The sequence below is a fragment of the Podarcis gaigeae genome (assembly GCF_964106915.1).
Source record: "Podarcis gaigeae genome assembly, chromosome: 5".
Classification (NCBI taxonomy): Eukaryota; Metazoa; Chordata; class Lepidosauria; order Squamata; family Lacertidae; genus Podarcis; species Podarcis gaigeae.
The window spans coordinates 92,143,905-92,163,348 of NC_139681.1; the positions used below are offsets into that span (position 1 = coordinate 92,143,905).

Genomic DNA, 19,444 nt, shown 5'->3' on the forward strand with positions numbered 1-19,444 from the left:
AATAAATAAATGTACAGACAATATTATTCTGGGTGGTGGTTTTTTAATCTTTCCTCTGCAGTTTCAAATTTTATCCACCCAAGTTAGAGCTAGAATCACTTTATAAACTCTACATTTCCACTTAAAGCAGCCTTCCTCTAAGCATGCCTCCCATATGGGTACATAACTTCCAATGTGAAACTAAATACAGCACTAAAAGGAAGTTAAGTTTGCAATACCTGCTCCAACATAGTTCACAGCTTTAGCTGCCCTGACAGCTGCTTCTCCAAGTTTCCTTCTTACTTCAGGCTTAATTCCTGGCTAAGAAAAGGTTGAAATGATGTTACTACATTTATACCACATTTATGTGCTTGCATGCAGGTATCATCTATCTGGGGGGAAACAGATTTTTTTTTTAAAAAACCCTCTTCTTTCACATGCAGTTATTCAAGCCACATTTCATCTACATAAGATGAACCTCAAAACCCTGCAAAGAAAAATATCCAACCCCTTTAAATATAAGCATGTTGACGGAAGGCTTAACATGTGTGCACAAATAAATAAAGTCTTCTGGAACCACATGCTGAACATCATCATCATCATCATCATCATCATCGACTTTTATTGTGCTAGCCATAGTCCATGGCATCCTCCAGAAAAATAACAAATGGAAAAACAGCAATAACCACAAAAACCATCAGGCACCACACATACAATATAAACCACGGTCACAACTACTAAGATGGTTTGTTGCATAAAACAGAATAGCAGAAGATTCTCTAGTGAAATGTGCCAAATTAAATATCCGAATCCCCTTTGCAGTTGACCGCTATTTTATCTAGTTCTTCCCTCCTGATCTTCTTAGCTGCCAACGCATAGAATGCTACTTTATAGGTTTCAAAGTCATCAGTAAGCTGAACATCATAGAGACATCATATTACTGGCATCACCAGTATAAAACACATTTCAGGAACAGCTTAGGTAGCTCAGAAAAGCCCAGATAAACTAACAGAACATTCCAGAAAAAGTAGCTTCTCTAGTAGCTTCAGAAGTGTGTGCATGTGCTCTACAGTTTAGCAACAGGATACTGGTTTCCAAACTCAATGTGGTTAAAAAACAACAATAAAAAACCACACACAAAATCCCATGTTAGAAGTGTTTGGGTGTTTCTGAAACTAGTATTATATTCTGCAAAAAATAATAATATAGACCAAGAAGCCATTGGTATCACATGTGAAAAACAAAAGACATGTTAATAAAGTAAACAAAAAAAAAGGCACTTACATCTATTTCAATCACCTTTTCAGAAACTAGTCACTCACCCCTGGAGCTTCTTCAATAATCTTCTGATGTCTTCTCTGTACACTACAATCTCTTTCAAACAGATAAACTGCATTGCCATGCTGGTCTCCAAATACCTGAACTTCTACATGCCTGTTTCGGGCGTAAAAATTAACAAATAAAGGTTCAGATGTAAATATTAATAAATAAAGGTTCATGCCCATCAGTGCCAATGACCATTAGTGCCATTTTTTAAAGAGCAAAGTACATTATTCCATCACGATAGTCTGTGCCACTTCAAGACAACTAGCACAACCTATCATATATTAAAGATAATCTTATTTTTCAGAATTGGAAACAATGTAAACCTCAGGAAGATCAGTGTTTTCTTCTACCCTTCATCATACTTAAAATAACTTTAAACATGCTAATCTCTAACATTATATTCTAGGAAAAGGAAGGTCTGTGCACTTACGCAAATATTTCTCAAAAGCACACTTTTGTTTTTAAATAGTAGTAGGTTATTGGAGATGGAACGCAGGTGGCGCTGTGGGTTAAAGCCTCAGTGCCTAGGACTTGCCGATCGAAAGGTCGGCGGTTCGAATCCCTGCGGCGGGGTGCGCTCCCGCTGCTCGGTCCCAGCGCCTGCCAACCTAGCAGTTCGAAAGCACCTCCGGGTGCAAGTAGATAAATAGGGACCGCTTACCAGCGGGAAGGTAAACGGCGTTTCCGTGTGCGGCTCTGGCTCACCAGATGCAGCTTTGTCACGCTGGCCACATGACCCGGAAGTGTCTCCGGATAGCGCTGGCCCCTGGCCTCTTGAGTGAGATGGGCGCACAACCCCAGAGTCTGTCAAGACTGGCCCATACGGGCAGGGGTACCTTTTTAAGTTATTGGAGAGATCTAGAATTCAATCAGCAATTCAGAACAAGGTCAATGTGTCTGATGTTTGCAATATCACAAACTAGGTCTTGACCTTGTGCTAAAAACCCTAAATGAACGGAAGGATCAGAAAGACAACCAAGCATGTGATCTGCATTGTAGTAAACTGTTATCCTGGAACTTAAAGTGCCCCATTTAGGAAGTTTTGATAGCAAGCTACACTTTGCACTGTCACAACTATATATGTCTATAGGGCCAGAATATATTCCAGAATAATTATCACTAATATATTGTTTTTTTTATATATATAATATTTTTTATTAGTTTTATGAAATACAGAAAAAAGAATAAAGAGCATATTATAAAAGTAGAAGAAGAAAGTTACAAATTTTTCTTACTCTTTTTTCCAAATCTATTGGACTTCCCCGCGTCCTCCCAACCCTGCATTCTCTGTGATGCATAACGTCTGCAGTTTGTTAACTTGTTTCAATAACTTATTGTATCTTCCATTTTATCATGTTACCCAATTTCAAATATATTATGGCCCAAATCATGTACGTTTTCATTTTAACACAATAAAGTTGTTTCATTATTCTATCTCTGACTCCTTGTACCTTAATTTCCATTTCTTTAATTTAACATTACTGAAGCTAGAATTTCCTAAAAGGTGCGTTTTTTAACATTCATACAACTTATAATGTTTTTCCAAATTATCACTAATATATTGGAATCAATACTCCACACCTAGGAATGCATTTTCACACATTACCAGATAAAAAGTATACACATATAAATAAACTATTATTGCCTGCTTTTTTCAGTGTATGTAAGTTTTGTTCTCACAACTGTTATCTTGAAGGACCTGTGATTTGCAATTACTTTAAGGGGGCTTCACAATTGTTAACACGGATTAGAGAGATCACTATAACCCTGAAATATTTTATACTGTAGTGAAGACTACTGTAGCATGCACCATACTGTTGGTTTCTGCTTCCTTCACTGAGCAGCGAAGTGCTTGTCACAAGACAATGTTTACATTCCACAGTCAAGTGCTGTTGGGTTTTCTCACGGGAAAGGAGACTGGATGTGACGTACACTGGTTTCCTGTTTTTCACTGTTCTTTGCAGTTCAGTGTGATTCTCTCCGTGCTTTAGAGGAGAGAGGATGCCTTTCTCTGCTCCGGCAGAGGGAAGATGTTTTTCTGTAAATTACCAGCTTTGAAGTGTAAATAAAGTAATATAGAGCATGTTGGCGCGTACTTTTCATCATTCCGCTGTGCACTGGACACTGCTTATCTACAACATTTGGTTCCGGGCCCAGAAAAACGCAGTGTTTTGAGAATGGACTCCAGAAGTCGGGCTCCTGGCAAAGGAATAAAGGAGCAAAGAATTGGAGTGCCGGCAAAGGATCGGAATGCAGAGGGCCGGATCGGACGATATCTCTGCGCGTCAAGATGATTTGATGAGGTATGTGCTACAGCTCCGGGCAGCCTGCCAGCTTCTAATTAATGGCTTTATGGCTGGACTTTGAACTTTTATAGCCGGTTTTGCCGTGGCACAGGCAAAAGGCTAGAAGGATAAATTTTTCCTATGCTGGGGGAAATCGAAAGTAAAGCAGCTGCAGCAGTGTCGCAGCATGAATTTAAGACAGCAGAGAGAACTTTCACTTTTGAACTTGCCTTTGGAATGCGGTTTGAAGCAGCTGCAGATAAGCAAAGCAGTTACGCAGAAAGGCACAGGTTCACAGGCAGAGGCTGTTTTGAATTTGCTTTTGGATTGAAGCAGCTGTACACAGACGCAGCATGTATAAAGCAGCCTGATTTAAAGCAGCAAAGATGACGCTAAAGGCTAATGCCAAAGTCATGATGGCCCTTCAGGATGCTTGTGGGATTCCTAAGCTCAATAGGAAGAACTATGCGGACTGGGTTCTCTATGCAGAGGCTATTCTGCGGAAAGAGGGTCTGTTTAAAGTTATTATAGAGACCCCCCCAGCTCCAGTTACAGATGAATGGAAAGCTATGGATTCCAAAGCAAGGGGAACTCTTACGTTGATAGTATCCCCAGAAGAGCTCTGTCTGTTGCGTGATAAGACCTCAGCCAGAGAAATTTGGGACGCTTTGAGAGAGGCTCACTTGAGGACAGAAGCTGGGTCCACAATGTTTTATTTTAACAAGCTGCATAATATGGCTCTTGCTGAAGGTGGAGATGTGCGTATACATCTGATGGAGATGCAGAATCTGAGACATGAGCTGCAACAGAGAGGACTCAACTTTCCAGAGGAAGTGTATTCCTTTATGATACTACAATCTTTGGGTTCAGGTTGGGAGTCTGTTGCGACTCAGATTGCTGTACAGCCAACTGCTCAGCTAACAGTGGACTATGTTACTGCCGTGATATTGAATGAAGCGGATCGCCGGGGTGCTAGCTGCATCAACAAGGGGGAGACTTCACAGACGTCATCCCATAGTGCAGTGGAACCACCAGATGGCGCCAAAGCTTTGAAGGCAGTGAAATGCTACACGTGTGGACGTCTAGGCCATATGAAGAGGGAATGCAGATATCCCAGGGCCAAGACAGAGCAGCGCAGCGAAAGCTCATCGCGTGGAAAAGGCCGAGGCAAAGGCAAAGGTCCGGTGTCCAGGACAACGCAGCACAAGGCAATGGTCTCACGCTTCACTCCAAAGGTTGCAGAGGTCCAGAAGACGTCTAGATCTTTCTTCGTTGTTGATTCAGCGGCGACCCACCACATGTGCAACGATAAGCGACTGTTCGTGTCTTTTACACCGCAGGAAGGTGCGATTCACCAGGCGGATGACCACACAATTCCCAGTAAAGGCTACGGAACTGTTGTTCTTCACAGTTTGGACTTATCGATACAGGATGTGCTTTATGTGCCAGATGCCAAGCATAATCTGCTCAGCGTTGGACAGCTGAATGAGCGGAAAACTGACGTTTCCTTTAAGAACAAAAGGTGCATCATCACAAAGAAAAATGATTATGTATTGCATGCTGAATATGTTGATCGTTTGTATGTTTTGTATTTTGATGATGTTGTGCAGGATGACACTTGTTGCATTGCAGGTTCTAACAAAAGTTTGCATGCAGAATGTATTCACGATTTTCATCGAAAATTTGGTCATTTGCATTTTGAGGCAGTATCTAAAATGCCTGCCTTGGTTGAAGGTATGACTATTAAACCCTGCAGGTACCACATGAAGTGCAAGGCATGCGCAGCAAACAAAGTGAAAATGGCTGCGAAAGGTAAGGTGTCTAGTAGGCAAGCTACAGAACCATACCAGGTTGTTCATGCTGATTTGGTTGGACCACTAGCGCCCTCTTTGGGTGGAAACAGGTACTTCATGGTTCTCATTGATGCATTTTCCAGGTATATTTATGTGTACAATCTCAAGCAGAAATCAGAGGCTTTTCCAAGGTTCAAGGAATTCTGTGCTTGGTTGGGAAATGTGCATGGAAAGAAGGTAAAGACTCTTTTCAGTGATCGCGGGGGAGAATTCACTTCTCAGCAGTTTGAAGCTTTTCTGACTGAGAAAGGAATTCAACACGATTTGTCTAGTCCTCGCTCGCCATGGCAGAATGGACTTGCGGAACGAGCAAATCAGACATTGCTTCAAGGGTTAAAAACCTTGCTGCATGATGCCAATCTTCCAGAGAGTTATTGGGCCGAAGCTCTCTCATGTTTCACTTACAGTTATAATCGCAGGTTATCTTCAGCGATTGGTTGTACCCCCTATGAGAAGATGTTTGGCAAGAAGCCATACATCAAACACATGAAAATTTTTGGTTCTGACATGTGGGTTCACTCACCACAAAACTCCAAGTTAGACAAGCGTGGATTGCATGGTATCTTTCTAGGTTATCAGAAAGGGTCTTACAGAATAATGATGACTGACTCTAAGACAATTAAGCTCACAAGAAGTGTTGAGTACAATGCCAAGTGGGGGGAGAATGTGGGAATTTTCCAATGTTATCCTGATGACAGTGATGAAACTGAGGATAGTCAAAAGCAACCGCAACAACCCACACCCACTGATGAAGGTTCTGATTCTGAGTCTGAAACTGAATCGGGTGATTCAGAGGATTTCAAGAGTGCGAAAGCCTCTATGCGACCCTCTGAAAGCTCTGATCAAGAATTGGAGGAACCATTGTTCACAATAGGTCACTTTTCTCCTAAGAAGGAAGAGGAGAGTGTTGAAGACATAAGGCTAATTCGCAGGTCACAGAGAGCAACAAAAGGCAGACCTCCAAAGAGATTTGCTGATGAGTTTGCTAAGATAGCAGTAACAGCTGTTAAAAGCACCAAGAAGGTGTTTGAACCTTCAAGTTTCCAAGAAATCCAGGATTTGGATTCAAAGGAAGCAGAGCCATGGTTAAATGCCATGAAGGCTGAGCTTGATTCCTTGGAAAGGAACAAAACATGGGACCTTGTTCCAGTAGTTCCAGGAATGAAACTGCTTGGAAGCAAATGGGTCTTCAAAGCGAAGACAGATCAAAATGGCAAGATAGTCAGACACAAAGCCAGATTGGTAGCCAGAGGTTTTGCACAGGTACCAGGTGAAGACTATCACGAGACCTACTCACCCACCGTGAGGTATGAGAGCATTAGGCTTATGCTCAAGCTAGCTGCAGAAGAGAATCTACACATTAGTCACCATGATGTGAATACAGCTTTTCTGTACGGATCTCTAGATGAATCACTTTATATGCTTCCACCTGATGGCGTACAGGTAAAACAGGGATTTGTTTGTGCTCTGAAGAAGTCCCTTTATGGTCTCAAACAAAGTGCACGGTGTTGGCACACAAAACTCACTGAAGTATTGTTTTCTCTAGGTTTTAAGCAAGGGAAAGCTGATCCATGTGTATTTGTCAAAGAGGAGGGGCAAAAGAAACTGTATTGTTTGTTTTATGTTGATGATCTTTTATTCTTTTGGGAAGATGTCACAATGTACAATAACGCCCTAGCTCAACTGAAAGAGCACTTTGACATAAAAGATCTTGGTGAGGTAAACAACTACCTATCTCTGGAAATAGAGAGAGATCAAGATGGTAACATTCTAGTACACCAGTCACGTAAAATTGCTGATGTGTTAAGCAAACTAAACCTGATGGATGCTAACCCTGTAGACACACCGATGACAACAGGTTATCAGGTAGATGACACTGGAGAAGCATTTTCTGATACTACACTGTACAGAAGTGTGCTAGGCAAGCTAAACTTCATTGCCAGATGTTCAAGACCTGACATTGCTGTTAGCTGTAATTTGCTAAGCAGACAAGTCAACAATCCTACTGTTAAGGATTGGAAAGCTCTGAAACGCATAGCGCGGTATTTGAAAGGCACTATGCATTACAGACTGAGATTTAACAATCAGAAGTCTGGTGGTCTTGAGATATTTGCAGATGCAAGTTTTGGAAGTGACACTACAGACAGGAAAAGTACGTCTGGAGTTTGCTATAAGTACAATCAGGGTCTATTTGATTGGTCATGCAAGAAGCAAACAACAGTTAGCTTAAGTACTTGTGAAGCTGAACTGAATGCACTGTCTTATTCACTTAAGGATTGTGAATGGTTGTTACAATTGTGCAAAGACATAAAAATTCCTGTCAAATGTCCAATCCAGGTTTACCAGGACAACAAAGCATGTTTGGCTTTGCTGAATTCTGAAGGTTGTAAGCAAAGCACGAAGCACTTGCAATTAAAGTTGCAACATGCTAGGGAACGTATTCAAAAGGGACTCGTAACGGTGTCCTATATGCCAGGTAATGAAATTCCTGCTGATGTATTGTCCAAGATTGTATCAAGGGATCAACACTGTACCTATGTGCAGAAGTTGGGTTTGTGCTGATATTGTACGAACACGCTGCCCAGTGATGTTCACAGAAAGGGGGAGGATGTTGGTTTCTGCTTCCTTCACTGAGCAGCGAAGTGCTTGTCACAAGACAATGTTTACATTCCACAGTCAAGTGCTGTTGGGTTTTCTCACGGGAAAGGAGACTGGATGTGACGTACACTGGTTTCCTGTTTTTCACTGTTCTTTGCAGTTCAGTGTGATTCTCTCCGTGCTTTAGAGGAGAGAGGATGCCTTTCTCTGCTCCGGCAGAGGGAAGATGTTTTTCTGTAAATTACCAGCTTTGAAGTGTAAATAAAGTAATATAGAGCATGTTGGCGCGTACTTTTCATCATTCCGCTGTGCACTGGACACTGCTTATCTCCAACACATACAACCCAGAATATGCCTTCTAAATAGATAGTTCATTGCTACTATTAAAATATATAGTACTATACATTGTGGTCTGCAAGTATCTTGAAGTGGGAAAAAGTGATAAGAGAAAGAGGTTTGGGGGGTGGGTGAGATAGCTGCAGCTCTTACTATCATAAATTCCTCACCCAGCAAAAACAGCAGCCTTGGGGAGGTCAGTGCCATGTCCCAAGAGCTCTAGGGAAATTGTCTATCAGGTATCTTCAGTTTCCCTTGCTCAACGCCCCAACAGCCACCCAAGCTTTGGCCTCCCTCCAGCCAGGGATGGATTTTCCAGGGCAGCAGGAGTGATGTGCGCCTACCAAATGTCCTGAACATGCTTTTCTGAGATTTGGGGAGGGGGTGGTGCAAATTCACTGCTGATGCTTCACCTGCCATAGGACGCACACTCAGAGAGACCCCCATCCATTCTCCTACTTTCGTTCTACAAACTCATTAAAGAGATTACAAGCAGATGGGTGGTTTAGTTACCGTGGATTATCTACAAATTTCTCTATCAGCATGGCATCGTCGTTGAAAGACTTCTTGGCTTCTCTCCTGGCTGATTCCAATTGTTCCTTAAACTCCTTTTCGGAAAGAGCAATTCTCATGCCCTACAGTGTGACAAAACCAGTATATTAGAATAATATTGAGCAAAAATTACTGAGTGAAAAACAATAGGATGTCCCAAATCCCTTTTTGCTAGGTTGGTTTACAATATGGATGCATCACTTCAGGATGCACCTGAAGGAGCGTCTCCACCCCCATCGTTCAGCCCGGACACTGAGATCCAGCGCCAAGGGCCTTCTGGCGGTTCCCTCATTGCGAGAAGTGAGGCTACAGGGAACCAGACAGAGGGCCTTCTCGGTAGTGGCGCCCGCCCTGTGGAACGCCCTCCCATCAGATGTCAAAGAGATAAAGAATTACCTGACATTCAGAAGACATCTTAAGGCAGCTCTGTTCAGGGAAGTTTTTAATATGTAATGCTGTACTGTTTTTAACACTGATTGGGAGCCGCCCAGAGTGGCTGGGGAAACTCAGCCAGATGGGCGGGGTATAAATAAATTATTATTATTATTATTATTATTATTATTATTATTATCACTCATGCAAGTACTAACTTTGAATCGGCTACTTTCAGGTGCCACTGAGTACATAACATATAGTTGTAGTAACTTTGAGGAGGGACCAAACTGGCAACCACTGTCTCAACCGCTTTCCTGTTAGGTGTATTACTGCCATGGTCAAAACATGCATTATGACAAAGTTGTATGAAACCAAGTAATTCAGCCTTGGAGAAGGCTGATTGCTGAAACATTGATGCTTTTGAATTATGGTGCTGGAGGAGACTCTTGAGAGTCCCATGGACCGCAAGAAGATCAAACCTCTCCATTCTGAAGGAAATCAGCCCTGAGTGCTCACTGGAAGGACAGATCCTGAAGCTGAGGCTCCAATACTTTGACAACCTCATGAGAAGAAAAGACTCCCTGGAAAAGACCCTGATGCTGGGAAAGATTGAGGGCACAAGGAGAAGGGGGCACAAGGACGACAGAGGATGAGATGGTTGGACAGTGTTCTCGAAGCTACTAACGTGAGTTTGACCAAATTGTGGGAGGCAGTGGAAGACAGGAGTGCCTGGTGTGCTCCGGTCCATGGGGTCACGAAGTCGGACATGACTAAACGACTAAACAACAACAACAAGTCCTGGTGCTAATGGGGAGATGACAGCTAGCAATTTAAATAAGGATAAAAGACAACTAGGCCCACATGCAAATGTTGCAACATGGAGTGCTCTGACTCAGGCTTCCACCAGTCAGCTAGTCATCATGACTTTTCCAGGACATGCCATTCCTGCGCCTCCCTGGTTTTGTTTCTGTCCCCGTCAGCATTCTGTGCCCACTGAGCAGCCACAGTCTTGCCCCTGCCCCCAAACCCTTTAAAGGTAAAGGGACCCCTGACCATTAGGTCCAGTCGTGGCCAACTCTGGGGTTGCGGCGCTCATCTCGCTTTATTGGCCGAGGGAGCCGGCGTACAGCTTCCGGGTCATGTGGCCAACATGACTAAGCTGCTTCTGGCGAACCAGAGCAGCGCATGAAAATGCAGTTTACCTTCCCACCAGAACCGTACCTATTTATATACTTGCACTCTGACGTGCTTTTGAACTGCTAGGTTGGCAGGAGCAGGGACCGAGCAACGGGAGCTCACCCCATCGCGGGGATTCAAACCACCAACCTTCTGATCGGCAAGCCCTAGGCTCTGTGGTTTAACCCACAGCACCACCCGTGTCCCTTTAGGTTCCTCCCAATGTGGGTTTTATTTTTTTGGTATTCCTGCAAACCTGAATATGAATGGTGCTGTTTGATTACATAGATTCTCACAAAGAGGTTGAGTTCACTATTAATGCACAGCAGGAATGACTATTCTGTGGTGCTCTAGATGTGGCTAAAATTGCTCCCATCATCCTTAACCATTGACCATGCCGGCTGCAGCTGGTGGGAGTTGTGGTCTAGCAACATCTGGAGGACCACAGATTAGCCACCCTTGACATATAGGATAACTTTGTAGCATGACCAGGGTCCGAGATATCAGGCTGGCACAGTGATTGGCACATTACACCTTAAGCATTTATTTACCAGAGCTGAAGATCTTTGCTCTGTTCTGTTTGTACAGTAGATCAGCTGAGGATCAAATTCCTTTGCCCTTACCTTTCCTCCACCTCCACGAACTGCTTTGATCATGACTGGATACCCTATTCTTCTGGCTTGCTCTTCCAAGCAATTGTCAGACTGATCTTCACCATGGTAACCTTCGACAACAGGAACCCCGGCAGCAGACATGATAGCTTTGGAAGTGCTTCAAAAGAATATTTTTCGATACTCAGTGGCAATGTCAGTGAGGGCTTCTTGTTACACATCTCATCGTCTGCATTTTATTCCCACAATCTAGGACTGCTTCCAACATTACAATTTTCTCATACAGAAAGGAACCGTATTCCTTGCCATGTATGCATGCTAGGGAGCCACAAGGGGGCAAAGTAGAACTTGCCAGTATGTGAACATGCAGCATATAAAATGCTTATCTGATCAGCCCGTGAGATTTAAAAGTTTTAGCACATGGGAAATTCCTGTCTGTTTTATTTTTCTTTATAGAGTTCTTCCCATAACTCTATGAGGGCTAAATTCAAAAAGCGCAAATTTTATGCTTGCATAAGAAAACTGCCATGTCACGCTCTGAAACCTGATTCTAGTCTTGCTCTACAGCCTTGTACACAGTTTAGATTTCCTTCCATGCTGAGGTTCACCGTATCGCTTTGTGGTCATTCCCACAGACCAGTGAAAATGCTGTAGGCTTAATTCATTGCACATACAGACGAGGGGATGGGGGAGCCCAAACACAAGGCTATATTAACAGCCTTGCCCAAACTGGGTAACCTCCAGACACTCTGGACTACAGCTCCCATCAGCCGCAGCAGCTGGGGCTGATGGGAATTGTAGTCCAAAAGTTCTGGAGAGCACTAGGTTGGTAAAGCACCATCACAGTCAGACACAAAACCATCTTAACCATTATAGTAAACATCCCTGTATAAAAAGGTTTAGCCGTGAAGCAAAACAGAGTACCTCTTAATGCCCATATCTCTGATGGCAGATGAAGGAGGACCTATAAAAATGATTCCTTCTTTGTTGCAGAGCTCTGCAAACTCTGTGTTTTCTGACAGGAAGCCATAGCCTGGATGGATAGCCTAAAACAGGAAGCATCAAGGGCATATTGTATGAGACTGGCAGGTCTCACAGTGCCCTGCATGAGCTTTCCCTCAATTAACTATTTCAGAAGCTGCACAGAGCCCCAAATGCAGCGACCTAATATCTGAAGGATATTGTTCATCAGAAGGACATTCTGGTGCTCCACAGTCTGCCTTGGTTTCTTGTAGCTTTCTTTGAAAGTCAGTGAGGAAGTAGAATCAAGTTCTGGGCTTGGATACTGGAAATACCATTTTATTAACTGCTTATGGCAGGCATAGGCAAACTCAACCCTCCAGATGTTTTGGGACTACAATTCCCATCATCCCTGACCACTGGTCCTATTAGCTAGGGATGATGGGAGTTGTAGTCCAAAAACATCTGGAGGGCCAAGTTTGCCTATGCCTGGCTTATGGCACACGAAGCTCTATACTTTTATATCTAATGCACAAATTTTCATTTGCTTCAGTTAGCACATGTTGCGTCATTGAAGTGTAACCAGGACCCTTGATGCAACTACTAAGCTCTGTCCAAGTGCAGAACACTACAGGAGCATCAGCAGTGCTGCAACATACACAGCCTTCCCTAGCTCAGCTTTATGGGAAATGACCACAGCTCAATGCATGTGGAATAACTTAGGTTCTCTTCCTGGCATCTCTCATTAGAAGGTGTTAGAAAAGTCCTCTTCCTGGAGAGCTGCTGGTGGTCAAAGCAGACAATGCTGAGTTGGATGGAGAAGAAATCTGATCTGGTATAAAGCAGATCCCTATGTAGCCAAAGCCCTAATAATTAATTTGAACCACTTGTTTACAGCATTCTCCACCAAACGGGCATTCAAAGCAGCAAAATAAAACAACAAGCCTATGAAATAAACACACAATCCATTTTTTTAATAAAAAAATGCTAGACATATAGCCTTACAAACTCAAAATGAAAGCTAAAATACCAGCAAATGTATAAACAAACAAAACCAACTGGAATATCAGAGTCAAAAGAAAATAGCAATGTTTTAGCTAAATGGGAAAGCTCATGATTAAGATTAGAGCATGAGAATCATAATCTCAGGATTGTGGATTCCAGCCTCACATTGGGCAAAATATTCCTGCATTGCAGGGGGTTGGATTAGATGACCCTTGGGGTCCCTTCCAACTCTACAGTTTTATGATTCTGGGATTCTATTATTATAAGATATCCTTGGCTTCTGGTGGGAAACACTAAGGAGGGAGTCAGGTGGCCCTCAGGTGGAAGCAAATTCCACAATGTGTGTGCCATCACGAATAAAGTCCCATCCCATATCCTCACCAACTTCCCCTCAGCAACGCGCAAGGCACTATGAAGCAGGGCCTCTCCTGCTGATTTAGGTACACAAGGAGGAGCACATGAGAGAACACACTCCCCGTAAAGTTCAGATGAGCCACACAAGTAGCTTTAGTGGAGAAAGGCAAAAGCGAACAGGAGTGCAACCCCTAATGTCTTGTGGGGGATCCAAGGGAAATTATCTGATTTAAAGTGAAGTTCATGTCTTTCTAACTGTCGACATGATGCATGCAGGACTCCACATTTACCATGCTGAGAATCTCTTCAATTGTGGAACTACAAAACTCTGTGCTAAGTTGCTCCTAAGGCCTTGGCTGCCCTGCAAAACTCAATACTGAATAGCATCTAGAGTTGACATCCATTTAAAAATACATGTATAAGCAGGTTGAATGAAGAAGCGAATTATAACACATACATGCGCTGCTGACTTTTTGGCCACCTGCATTATCTTTTCCATGGACAGGTAACTTTGTTGAGATGGTGCTGGGCCAATGAAATACGCTTCATCTGCCTGTAATGAAATAAAGGGACCTGTGTTTACATTATTATTTGGCTACATTTCAGACAATTGCAGAACAGCTAATTTTAGAGCTACATTCCAAGACACCTTTTTCTTGGGGGGGGGGGGGACACCTTAAACAGCAGAACCGCAATTGAATCAGAATTTATAGACTACTTTGAGTTCCACTGAGTATACAGAGACTTATACATAAGAAACTGTGTAGGTCTGAAATTTTAAAATAAAGAGCCCTTAACTTGAATCTGCAATATAAAGAATAAATCTGTATATTGGCTTTCCAACATATTCCAGGGAACTGAAATAAGGCTAGATACAAATAAAGCAGGACCGAGTCATTAGTTTCCAGATGTGGAAATGTTTGTGTAGTAACGGTCGCCTCCAACCTCTTGCCCCTCCCTTCTCCTGCCTCTGCTCTCCGGCCAGGCAAGGACGCACCAGGGCAGGGTTGGCAGACGTATTACTTTTATCAAACACAACAAATAGGTCTCAGTAGAGCTGCCACCACTCCCTCTTGTCCAGGGGACCCAAAATCACAACCCAGGGAGCAGGCTGTGACCCGTTATCTTGGCCGTCCCCCTACTCCACAAGCTGTATCCACAGTCTTGCAGACTGAAGTTCTACGGTAGAGCGTAACCAGGCGTAAGGCTAGGACTTAGCTATTCCCCCCGGAAAGGCACACAACTAAAACAGTTTCATACTAAAAGGATTTATTTTAAAATAACATAAGAAACATGCTAAAATAGCAGGCACTTCTTTTGAGCATTACAGATAAGAAAATAATAAATTGGTATAGTATGACTAAGTCTACATACTCACAACTCTAACACAAAGATAGGACAATTGATGTTCTTTAGGACTCTGCTAGTCGAAGTCGATTGAAGATCTCCATCTCAAAAGATGAATAGTGGCCTATTAAGCTGGAACAATAGAGCCTGGCATCTTTGCGATTTGCAGAGTAAAGGCAAAGAGCAAAGAGCAGATAATCCTCTGATCTTTTATTCCCAATCCGCAACCTGCGTCGTAACTTTCAAGCCAATCATAAGACTCAAATTATTTTTGAATGCGCCAATGATCGGCTTGCTGGTCAATCAATTTACCTTTTGACAGCTGGGCCAATTTAGAATTCAACTTTTAATCAAAGGCTTCCTCCCTTCCGTGGAAACTAACCAGCGATACATTCCCAAGCAATTCAAGGACAGATAGCATCACTGGGAGGGGGGATGTTCACACATTCGAACACAGGTGTTAAATCAAGACTTCCTCGGTTCTAATAAACCTTTCAGCTGAGGAGTCAGCTAGTCTGGGGTTTTAAAGATACACAACTCCTTTCCCAGGGTCCTTGTGGCTGATGAAACTCCCACAAGGCCTCACTCTCTTTGCTTGACCAAAGAATAATTTTCTAAATATTACTAACTTTACTACAGTTTGCATTAATTACTACAGTCGTACCTTGGAAGTTGAATGGAATCCATTCCAGAAGTCCATTCGACTTCCAAAATGTTCGAAAACCAAAGCGCGGATTCTGATTGGCTGCAGGAAGCTCCTGCAGCCAATTGGAAGCTGCAGAAGCGCCATCGGATGTTCGGCTTCCAAAAATAGTTTGCAAACTGGAACACTCACTTCTAGGTTTGTGGCATTCAGGAGCCAAAAGGTTTGAGAACTAAGTTGTTTGAAAACCAAGGTATGACTGTACAAGCATTTTCTGTTTCTTCCAAGTTCAGTTGTCCCTTTCTTTTAAAAGAAAAGATGTCACTTCAATTTACAATCGGAAAGCTGACGTCTACAACTCTGGGGAACAAATCTGCCGCAAGGAGGGGAGAAGGCAGAGCAGACAACCCAGTTTCATATGGAACAACAATCTGACTCAGTTTAAATCAGCTTTGCATGTTCAACTTAATTCCGCTTCTTCACAATTGTTTTCAGGGTTGGCCCCTTACATGTTTTAATGAATGTGTGTTTTACCATTGCTACATGCATTGAATTCCTGTCAGCATCACTGTAAACGGCCACAGATTTCACTCCCATCTTCCTGGCAGTCCGCATCACTCGGCATGCTATTTCACCTCTATTTGCTACAAGGACTTTCTCAATATTTCTTTGTCCTGTTTGTTTGTTTGTTTTAGAAAAGGAGAAAGTAAGTTTCAAAAGTGTTAAACCATGATTGTTACTGCTAACAGTACCACAACTTCATTCCTATTATTATTTTTAACATGTCTTCCACATCATGAATAAAAGCTTCATTGCTTAAGGAATTGGGTGCTTGCAGAGGTGGGGTTTTTTTGTGTGAGATGGGTGCTCCTCGTGCATGCAAGTTTTTTGCAGCATCAACACAATATGGTTACCATCAAAATGTCAGTTTGTGTATTTCTCCCGTTTAATCTGGATTTACCCTTTCTAGAGGAAATCTCAATATGTAAAGAAACACTGTTGCCACCTACCTGCTTGCCAAACTTCAGCAAGCTCTTTGCAAATAAAACTTTCAGATGCAAGCACCCAGGGTGAGCATTTAATTTTTTAAAAAAGCAGAGCTGATGCTACGAAAATGTTAACATTAAAAACACATTTTTTTCCCTGTAAATACAATAATCCAAACAGTTCACCTTTTGCAGAAGAGTATTTTCTGACCCTTGCTGTCCAGATCCATTTTCTGTAAGAGGGAAACAACACAGTATAAAACAAAAGTAGAAATTTAGCCGATAGAGCTATTCCTGGGGTGGAAATAAAATGCTGGGTACAATTGTTAAGGGTAGAGGAACCCAATAAGGAAAAAAAAAAATCCTGACTGATCCAGAACAATTCCTTTTGCAGTTGAACTACTACATGGTAACAACAGATCTGAAGAACATAGCTGTGTGAACGCGGCACTTAAAATGTACACTTGGTCATATCTACATGGCTGAGAACAAGCCAGAGAAGAAGAGTCAGGTGTGGTTCCATATACAGTGGTGCCCCACAAGACGAATGCCTCGCAAGACGAAAAACCCGCAAGACGAAAGGGTTTTCCGTTTTTTGAGGCACTTCGCAAGACGAATTTCCCTATGGGCTTGCTTCGCAAGAAGAAAGCCCATAGGGAAATCTCCGGGGACCTCTTTTAAATGCTGGCGGTGGGGAGCAAAGCCTTCCCCCCCCTCCGGCCTTCAGAAGAGGTCCAGGAAGGCCGGCGGGGGCCGAAAGGCTTTGCTCCCCACCGCCAGCATTTTAAAAGCAGTCCGGGATAGCAGGGAAGCGCTTCCCGCTATCCTGGACGGCTTTTGAAGGCAGGCGGGGGGAGCAAAGACTTTTGCTCCCCCGCCGGCCTTCAGAAGAGGTCCAGGACCTCTTCTGAAGGCGGGCGGGGGGTGAAAGTCTTTGCTCCCCCCTGCCTGCCTTCCCGGGAGAGCGGAGAAACGCAGCGTGTTTCTCCTCTGTCCCGGACTGCTTTTGAAGGGGGGGAGCAAAGACTTTCCGCTCTCCCGGGAAGGCAGGCACGGGACCTCTTCTGAAGGCGGGCGGGGGGCAAAAGTCTTTGTCCCCCCTGCCTGCCTTCCCGGGGGCTTTTAAATCGCCCCGGGACAGCGGAGAAGTCCTCCGCTGTCCCGGGGCGATTTTTAAATGCTGGCGGGCGGCAGCGAAGCCTTCGCTGCCGCCCGCCAGCATTTTAAAATGCTGTCCCGGGGTTTTTTAAAATGCTGGGGGCGGGAAGAAAAGCCCTTGTCCCCCCCCCTCAGACTTCAGAAGAGGTCGGGGGACAGACTGTCCCGGACCTGGTCTGAAGGCGGTTTCCATAGGAACGCATTAATTGATTTTTAATGCATTCCTATGGGAAACCGTGCTTCGCAAGACGAAAAACTCGCAAGACGAAAAAACTTGCGGAACGAATTAATTTCGTCTTGCGAGGCACCACTGTAAGTTAAGTGTAAAGTAATACAACCCTAATTTCACCTATGTGCTGATGGCATTGTCTGAACTGATAGTAACTAACCAAAAGAGAAATCTTGGGAGTCAACAGAAATGTCAGCTCAGTATACAGCATCAAGTATGAAATTCCAGGCTAGGAAGCAAATAATAATAATAATAATAATAATAATAATAATAATGTTTATACTCCGCTTATCTGGCTGGGTTTCCCCAGGACAGAGAACAAGACAATCAGTGTTGCATTGCCTTTCCTGTGGTGAGGCCAAATTTGGAAATACTGTTTATGCCATCTCAAAAAGTATGCCCGGTCTATAATGATTTCAATTAGGAGCACAGAAAGTTGCCTTATCAAATGTCTGAAAGCCAGTGATGGGGCTCATCCCACCAAGCTTGGTTGCAATATTGCCTCACCTACGGGGTGCAGCTACTTAGGTCCTTCTCCTACTACACCCCTGCCTAGTTGTTTTGAATTCATATGTTACTGGATTGGCCATCCCAGGGCAAAATCCCACACCCCTTCAACAATTTCCACAAGGACGAGCCATTCGGGGTGTCTGGTTCCTTCCAGCAAACAGGTAGCTTTAAAAGAAGTTCAGACCAATTCACAGAGGATTAGGTTATAAGTGGCTATTAGCCACAATAGCTACCTTCTACCTCCACTGTTGGAGGCAGTAAACCTCTGACCGATTGCTGGGAATGGCAGGTGTGAAGAGCGCTGTTGTGTTCATGTCCTGCTCATGGGCTTTCCATAGGCACCTGGCTGGCTACTGTAAGGACACAATGGTGGGACTGGATGGGCCTCTGGCCTGATCCCACAAGAGCTCCTCTATTGTGTCCTAGAAGAGTATATAGAATCATGAAATTGTAGAGTGGGAAGGGACCACCGAAGGTCCTCTAGTCCAGCCCCCTGCAATGCAGGAATTTGCTTGGCTCTCTTTACAGATGACCGGAACTGTTTACCCATGCCAATCCAGCAACATAAGAGTACAGCCCTAAGGTCCATTTCATCCAAACACTACCACCCTTCTTCTAGCTGCTCCATGCAGTCGTGCCAGCCTCTGCAGACAAAAACACAAAAACTTAACCCACTCATTGGCAGCAATGCTTTGTAGCATCACCGGGACCCTACGGTTTTCCATACGCAAACTGCTTATAGTAACACTGCCGCAATGAAGCAATGCCCTTTCATTTTTTTGCCAATTATTTTTATTGATCTTCCATAATTTATTTTCCCCCTTCCTTTGCTGCTCCCAGCAAAATAACTTTTCCAACTATCATTTCAAAATACATTCATCCCTTCTACCCCCACTACACATCACCTATTCAATTACCAATTTCTGCTATGGCTTTTAACCCAGGCATAGGCAAACTCAGCCTTCCAGATGTTTTGAGACTACAATTCCCATCATCCCTGACCACTGGTCCTGTTAGCTAGGGATGATGGGAGTTGTAATCCCAAAACATCTGGAGGGCTGAGTTTGCCTATGCCTGTTATAACCCGTCCACAAAATAGTCAAGCAGGGTAAATCCTCTTCTATCTATAACAGTCATTCATCAGTTTTCAAACATTTCCTT

The 19,444-nt window shown here is 43.4% G+C and overlaps 1 protein-coding gene across 1 annotated transcript in view; it reads right to left on the minus strand.

Moving 5' to 3' along the window:
• MCCC1 (methylcrotonyl-CoA carboxylase subunit 1) overlaps positions 1-19,444 on the minus strand; it is a 31,498-nt gene that overhangs the window by 11,095 nt on the left and 959 nt on the right. Inside the window, exons 2-9 of the mRNA XM_083739471.1 lie at positions 16,573-16,619; positions 15,935-16,074; positions 13,868-13,963; positions 12,016-12,137; positions 11,104-11,251; positions 8,891-9,012; positions 1,302-1,413; positions 219-300 (exon numbers count right to left, since the gene is read on the minus strand). Of these exons, the coding sequence (XP_083595597.1) occupies positions 219-300; positions 1,302-1,413; positions 8,891-9,012; positions 11,104-11,251; positions 12,016-12,137; positions 13,868-13,963; positions 15,935-16,074; positions 16,573-16,619 (869 nt within the window). The remainder of the gene's footprint in view (positions 1-218; positions 301-1,301; positions 1,414-8,890; positions 9,013-11,103; positions 11,252-12,015; positions 12,138-13,867; positions 13,964-15,934; positions 16,075-16,572; positions 16,620-19,444) is intronic.